Source organism: Gavialis gangeticus, unplaced genomic scaffold, assembly GCF_001723915.1.
Source record: "Gavialis gangeticus isolate Ggan-Ray unplaced genomic scaffold, GavGan_comp1, whole genome shotgun sequence".
Classification (NCBI taxonomy): domain Eukaryota; kingdom Metazoa; phylum Chordata; order Crocodylia; family Gavialidae; genus Gavialis; species Gavialis gangeticus.
Window position 1 is genome coordinate 46,761,482 of NW_017728994.1, and position 7,782 is coordinate 46,769,263.

General features: G+C 47.9%; 1 protein-coding gene and 1 long non-coding RNA gene across 2 annotated transcripts in view; both read right to left on the minus strand.

The window, feature by feature from the left end:
* Window positions 1-371: 371 nt before the first annotated feature.
* Window positions 372-2,577, minus strand: LOC109287555. The gene is made up of 3 exons (XR_002094893.1): window positions 2,543-2,577; window positions 1,450-1,536; window positions 372-1,137 (listed from the first exon to the last, which is right to left on the minus strand). It is a non-coding gene; the product is annotated as an uncharacterized LOC109287555 (long non-coding RNA).
* Window positions 2,578-4,160: 1,583 nt separating this feature from the next.
* TLX1 (T-cell leukemia homeobox 1) overlaps window positions 4,161-7,782 on the minus strand; it is a gene marked incomplete at its 5' end in the record, with an annotated part of 26,428 nt that continues 22,806 nt past the window's right edge. The window contains one exon of the mRNA XM_019502145.1: window positions 4,161-5,991. Coding sequence (XP_019357690.1) covers window positions 5,769-5,991 — 223 coding nt within the window. The remainder of the gene's footprint in view (window positions 5,992-7,782) is intronic.

Genomic DNA, 7,782 nt, shown 5'->3' on the forward strand with positions numbered 1-7,782 from the left:
CTATAGAATTTTTCTATCAGGTGCAGTCCGCACTTGACCTCTGGATTGAAGCGTGTGCCTGACTTAACATGAGCTCTCTATTTGAAATCTTGCAGAGTTATGCTCTAAGACTTTCTTTGTGTATTCAGTGCCTGGACACTCATAAATGATTGGGGCCTGAAAGTGCTACAATAATCCAGATCAATTAAAATAGTCCCATTGAGTTCAGTGGGATGAACAAAACTGTTTGCAGAATCAGAGGTGTGATGTACAGGCAGGTCAGAGCCTTCAGTGAAAATAAAGGTCCGGGTGCCCTTGCAAGTGCTGTTGATATATTGCTAATGAACGATATAATGTATTACAATAATATAATAACAATTTATTGTATAATATCATTATAATTGTTAAGTATATAATAATAATAATAATAGTAATGATGATGATGATGTAATTACACCTTAATATAGTAGCACAAGATAATGTACCCCAATAAAGGAAGTGCCAGCAATTAAATCTTAATCTGGGGCCATAAGGAGCCGATTCTGCAAAGTACTTACCTATGTGTCTACTTCAGAGTCTAAACGTAGCTGTGTGCTTAAAAAGCCTTAATCCAGGAAAATGCATAAATACCTGCTTAGCTAGTATTTAAATACTAGTACTTTAATACTTTAGTGCTTAATATTAGTAGTTTAATGTTTAATATTTTAACACTTAGCTAGTATTTTAATACCACTAACAATTACCACTACTACTACTACTAATGTAGCACTAGAAGCTCTTAGCAGCTCTCACTATCTTCATCCTCCCATTGTTCACATTTAATTTCTGCGGCTCTGATACCACATCCTCTCCCATCTTCGCCTTGGTCGTCCCTCCGGCACCCCGGGAACAGCTGCCCTTGGTGTCTGGATCGCTCCCATCCTTTTGACACGGCCCAGCCACTGCAGTCGTCAGGCTCGGCTTTCCCATGCCAGAGCTGGGTCTCTGCACGATTGATATGACTCATGATAGTTTCTCATCTTTCATTCTTGTGAGATGGGATCACGCCGTGCCCAAAGCTTTTCCATGAAAACTTTAACAAGCACAGAAGTGTATTGTACAGAGCCCGGTACTCTCCACTGCTTCGCAAGTCCAGATGTAGCATCAGCATTAACAGGCCTGATAAAAGTAATAGGATTACTTACATATTTGAAGTGAAGCACATGCTTAACTGGTTTGCAGAAAGTTAGACACAAAATACTGAATACGAATACCTTCTTGACCTGATACCAAAGTCCAGGAGACTACAAAATACCTAGCTGCTCATCTCTTCCAGGTTGAATAGATGTTAGCTATCAGAAGAGTTACAGCGATAACTAGAGATATTCAAAGGGATTTTTTAAGCTGGCCTCTTTGCTTTCTCCCAGTGCACCTTGTTTTACTTTTCTTAATTGCAAGCAGACAAACAACGGGGAAGTGTTTTGTACTCACAGCAGTTTTGGCTTGAGGGATTTGCAGGGGTTTGAGAGAGCTGGGGATGAAAGACACCTCTCAGTGCTTCTTAGGCAGTTTTTATTCCTGTTTCCAAATAGGTACAAAATGAAAAATTAAATCAGCCGGGAAGATGGTGCAACTGCCCCCGGATATGTCTGAGGTGATGTCAGTCTACCAAACAGATGTAATTATCTCTCGTCATTTTGTGTCATTCCCGATCACTTTAATTCCATCACGTTTCAGGCAATTTTTTTTTCTTATTATTATTTAGGTACAGATCAGAGCTTTAATAACTGGAATCGTGTAGGCAGAGATTAAAAAAAACCCTCTCGCTACAAAATTAATTTTAATAATGAGAATAGGAAATATATCTTAACAAAGAAGCCTTCTAGAAAGGATCGCTCCAGAAACAAGCAGGAATGGAAAGCTGGGTTATGTGCTGGATTTTGTGTTTTCATTTCACGCTGAGGCTACTTTTTCTGTCTAGAAAGACAGCGAAGGACGTACAGGTTTCCTAGCTTCTAAATTAAAATATTGCTAGATGCACATTTGCGCAGGTGTTAGTAGGTTTGTGTCTATTAGACACACATGATCGTGATGTGTCTGGAAGTATTTTGAGGTATAAAATGAGCTCTATGGACATTATAAACGGCCTGTCTTCACATGAAACATCAGACTTCCACTATATTATAAAATCAACAACAGTTCCCCTCTATTCAGCACTGGGGAGGCCACATCTGGAGTCCTGTGGCCAGCTGTGGGCCCCCACTACAGAAAGGATGTGGACAACTTGGAGAGAGTCCGGCGGAGGGCAATGAAAATGGTCGTGGGGCTGGGGGACAGGACTGGTGAGGAGAGGCCGAGGGAACTGGGCTGATTGAGTCTGCAGAAGAGAAGACCGAGGGGCATTGAATAGCAGCCTTCATCTCCCCGCAGGGGGGCTGCAAAGAGGACGGAGCTGGGCTGTCCTCAGTGGGGGCAGATGACAGGACAAGGAGCAATGGGCTCAGGCTGCAGCAAGGGAAGTTGAGGTTGGATATTTAAGAAAAAACTCTCACGAGGAGGGTGGTGAAGCCCTGGAGCAGGTTACCCAGAGAGGTGGTGAAGTCTCCATCCTCAGAGGTTTTGAAGACCCGGCTAGACAAAGCCTCGGCTGGGATGATGTAGTTGGGGCTGGTCCTGCTTGGAGCAGGGGGTCGGACGAGTTGTGACCTCCTGAGCTCCCTTCCAGCCCTCAACGTCTGTGATTCTATGGTTAGCAATAAAAAACAAAATATGCATCATAGCAATCGAGAAGTTTATGATCATCCTTCTTATTTTTGTGGTTGGTCATCTTCCCGTTAAGGAAGCCTGGCAGGCGGGTGGGGGAATTGCACGGTAACACTGCTTCTAATTTTAAACTAGTAAAATGTATATCCCCCGCTCCTGTTCCCCAGGCTCAAAAAGACACGTATGAGAGAGAAAGGAATGTGAAGCTAAACACATCCACAGAATTTGTCTGGGGAAAAACATGCAAATTATTTTATTCCAGCTACCACTTGGGATCCAGCCTCTCCCTCTAAAACTCGGGTCTCTCTCGTGCGTGTGTTTCTCTGCGGGTATCTTTGCCTCTCCGGCTGCTCTGATACCTTTGTGTGCGTCTGCTCGTGTGCCCTGTTTCAGGAACCAAAGCACTTCGCTGGCACAAGGTTTTCAGCTCAGCTCTAAACCGAGCTCTGACAAAATCCTCTCGGCTTTGCCCTGCTTTACCTTGGCACGACGTGATGTTTACCCCTTTCTAAATTCATTTTCCGGAGCGGCTTTGTATTCAAACCAGAGGGGAAAGCGCGATCTCACCTCCCATAACGATCTCAGATGCCCAGATCCGACTCCTGCACCAAAAACTGCACCAGACTGAAGCCCATGGGACTTGTCCCAGGCTTTTTAAGAGGTATTTTAAGAGCTCAATCATGCAAACTCACCCTGTGCGGTAATGCTTATTACTGGAAGGAAGTCAAAGTCCCACGTGGAAGCCAAGGGGTCTTCTCCAGGTAATGGCAGCGTTAGGATGATGTGGCTGTGATGGTCCAGGAGCTATGAAAGCGGCAAGGGGGATATCGTTCACCGGGCCCACTGCATGGCTGGGATGAAGTCCAACAAGCAAGGCTTTCTTTCTCAGGCCCATTTTGGGGTAGGTTAGGTGAAGAAGAGCATTTCTCCGCTTTTCCACAGTCCTGCCTAGTCGTGTTGCACAGGCGGAGTGGCGCGTTAGCTGGAGGGTGTTGGATGACGAGTCTCCTTGGGATGCCGCTCAGTTTCCTTCACCGGCTGCAGAAGAAGAGGTCGCTGCCGTCGGGTCGTATAATATAAAGGTCTAATTCGAGGGTGGAGATCAGGAAGGACTTCCTGGCTACGCACTACAGGTGTCGTGCTCTCTCCATCCTCGGACGTTTTCAAGAGCAGTTTGGACAGACGCTTGGCTGGGATGCTTTGGATAGGCCCGATCCTGCCTCGAGCAGGGGCCTAGATGACCCTGTGAGGTCCCTTCCAGCCCGGCTTTCCTGGGATCCTGAGGTCCTTGGTAGTCAGTGGGAATATTTCCTCTGGCTTCATTGCCCTTCAGCAAAGGGTTGGCCTGTGTGGGAAGTTACTCCGGAGTAAGGCGAGGTGTACATCTGAAGCACCGCGGCCAGTGCCTACAGGGGCAGCATTGCAAATTTAGCTTCTTCTCCAGCTCTTCTGGCCGCTTCCCCCTTTCAATAAATACTTGGCGCCCTAAAAATCAATCGAGTGGCCTCAATCCAGCAAAGCACTCAGGCCCAATTCGGAAAAGTATGTACGCATGTGTTTCCTTTAAGCATGAGAGCAATCCCATTCCTGCCCCACGAAGCACTTGGCAGCTGCTAGCTGCAACCACAGAAATAATCCCACCGAAGTGCTTAAAATTAAGCAAGGGGTAAAGTATTCTATTGGATCGGGGCCTGACAACGTTTATAGGATCAACATGAAAATATATGACGTGCCCCTATAGCCGCAGAAGCCAAGTGGCTGCAAGGAAAGGGAAGGGGAACGCTAAATCCATTTATATCTTCGCGTGGAAGGCCGTCGCCTCTGACTTGTGACCTACCGTCCCCTTTATAGAAACCGGTAGAAAGACGAGAACAAGGCGTTTGATGATTTGTCCAGTGCCCTGGAGATTTTTTTTGTTTATTCCTTTTTTTTTTTTAATTTTTCCCCCACATAAATTACACAAGCACTTTATAAAATGAATACACATAAAAACACCTTATAAGTGCATAACTTAAAAAACAAAACAATACGGAACAAATGAACGCCTTTAAAAATCTCACTGAAAATAGGTTTTTTGATTGATTGTTTGCACCAGCTGCTTGAATTGGCAGTGTGGCTTTAGCGTATACATAACTGAAAAATATATATTGTATAATATATATATAATCTATATATTCCTGGCGTTTTGCTAGAAGAAGTGCCTCGCTTACATCACATCTCGTGCCCTCCATACAACGGTAGAAATGACCGAGTCAAACGGTTGAAGGAGGTTTCCCCCCTCCCCATCGTAAACCGACTTCTAAAGCAAAGGGGGAAAGAAAAGGTAAATAAAATATTGAACAACGTCTGTAAATGATACCGAAATAATCCGCTGAATGAAACTGCATTATCCCTGCGAAATGCCACAGATGTCTCATAGTTATTAAAATATAAGTTGATCAATGTAGAGTCTGAGGTTTCCAGGGAAACCGCCAGGAATCGTCGTACGATTGTTTGAAACGTTACATCTGCTCTCGTCAAAGCGCTGTCAGACTCTCCTCTTAGTCCTCCCCTGGAAAAATTATTAATTACAAGGGGCGGAGGCATCCCTAACTGCGATGCAAAGGACTCTCTGCCGCGTGACGGGAGCGAGCGGGGTTGTTTTGTCCGTTGCCCGAGTCCGGCCTGAGCGTTTCTGCTGCACGAGTGCCCGGGGCTCGGCCCGGAAAGGTCCCAAGCAGGACAGCGCCGCCGTGTCCGAAACAACCAGCCGGAAAGCCCGAGCCCAGGGTCTGCACTGGCCGTGGATGGGAATCAGAGGGGGGGTTTCCTCCGTGGCTTTCGGGAAAGCAGCATGGATGCTTTCCGGCCACAGCTGAGCAAGCCCCTGCCGGGACTTGGCTGGCATCAGAGGCTTTCAAAAGGGGAAAGAAAGAAAGAGGAAACACTGCTTGTGGGTGGACCGTCCCCCAGACTTGTGCGTGGGTGGCAGCTCCCCCCGGGGAGGAAGGGGGCTCCGGGACCAGGCTGGCTCTGAATGCGGGCGGACGCCCCCGCCGCCCGGGGCTTTATTCGCAGGCCGAGGCCACGGAGGTGACGCTGGTGATCTTGGTGGAGTCGTCGGACCAGGGCTGGAGGTTCTGGAGGGCGAAGAGGGACGAGTTGTGGACGCAGATGGGGTCGGCCTGGATGGGCTGGTTGATGGTCTTCTGGAAGGCCTCCTGCTGCAGCTGCATGAGGATGCGGTTGGCTTGCTGCCGCTCTGCTTCCCGCTCCTCCGCCGTCTGCCGCCTGGGGGGAAGCAGGAACCCAGCGTGAATGAGCCGTGGCCCGGGACGGGCTGAGATCCCAGCTCCCCGCCCCGCTCCCCCCCCGACAACGGGGCCACCGGAGATCCCCCACGCTCCCTGGCACTACGGACATTTCATTCCTCCACCCATCGCCCCCAATAGCCTGGTGGTCAGGATATGCCCCTCAGACGCGGGGTCGAGCTGCACCAGGAGCCGAGAGCCAGCGGCTCTGATGGGGAGGAGGCGTCTTCCTCCCCAGACCAGCTCCGAGAGGCCTCCCTGCCCCCCCCCCATGGCCTTTTCTGCAGCCCAGCTCAGGTGCCTCCATGCTGCCTCTCAGCAGCCCCCGCCGTCCCCTTTGTGGAGCCAAAAGCCACCTTGACCCCTGCTAGCCGGGCCTCCAAACTCAGCCCAGACGGCTGCAAAAATGGCTCCGGCCAGGCCACTTCCCTCGGGAACGGAGGAAATTAAATCCACCCTCGCCGCCCCTGCCTCTCCCAGCTTAATTAGCAATGGCTTCGAGGGACGTGATGGACACCCGGGGTTTCAAGGGCGCCTCCTTCTCCTCCAAGGCCAGCGGAGCCACTTGCAAGATCTGGGGGGGCCTAGATCTGACGTCTTTCATCCTTCCTCCCTCTGGCAAAATCCCTTGACTGTCCGTCAGCGGTGAACTAAGGGTTTGGCCCCAGGCAACGAGCTGCGGGCTGGTGCCGGGGAGGGGAAGGGGGTGGAGACCGATGCACCCAAGCTGGTCTGGCCTGTCTGGAAGCCAAGGCCTCCTGCCCTGCGGGGCTCAGGTTACAGATCCTTTGGGGAGACTCAGCTCATTGTCCTTCCCACGCTGCACGGCTCTCCCCGCGGGCTGCAGGAAGCCGGGGGAGACTGCGGGGTAGGAGGGCAGCTGTGCGGGGATGAGGTCCAGGCTGGACGTGGGACGGAAAATACTAAATAGACATGCATTGCATATATGCATGGGCACGTAGATAGAAAGGTCTATACATATCCAGAGCTGGTTCAGCAAAGGCAGGCAGAAGGCAGGGCAAAGGGCCGCCTTGGAGACAAACTAGCTCAGAGAGGCAGTAGCTTTGCTTGGTCAGAGGCTATGAAAGGCCAGGGGAGGCCTCTGATCAGTAGGTTGTTGCCCGTAAAAGCTCACGCCGCTCTGAAACAGTCTCTAGTCTAAGGGGCCATCCTGCCCTGCCTTCTGCATATGCAGATACATATCTATATGTACATACACACATCTATATTCATCTGTATCTAGGTGTACGTATGCATATCCATCTCCAGCTATATTGATATTTATACTACATAGCTCTATCTAGATATAGATATCTACATCTAGATTTATCTGTATTTACACTACATATCTCTATATATCTATATCTAGATATCTCTCTAGGTATATATCTATCTACATCTAGATTTATCTGTATTTACACTACATATCTCTAGATATCTATATCTAGATATTTCTCTAGGTATATATCTATCTACATCTAGATTTATCTGTATTTACACTACATATCTCTAGATATCTATATCTAGATATTTCTCTAGGTATATATCTATCTACATCTAGATTTATCTGTATTTACACTACATATCTCTAGATATCTATATCTAGATATTTCTCTAGGTATATATCTATCTACATCTAGATTTATCTGTATTTACACTACATATCTCTAGATATCTATATCTAGATATTTCTCTAGGTATATATCTATCTACATCTAGATTTATCTGTATTTACACTACATATCTCTAGATATCTATATCTAGATATTTC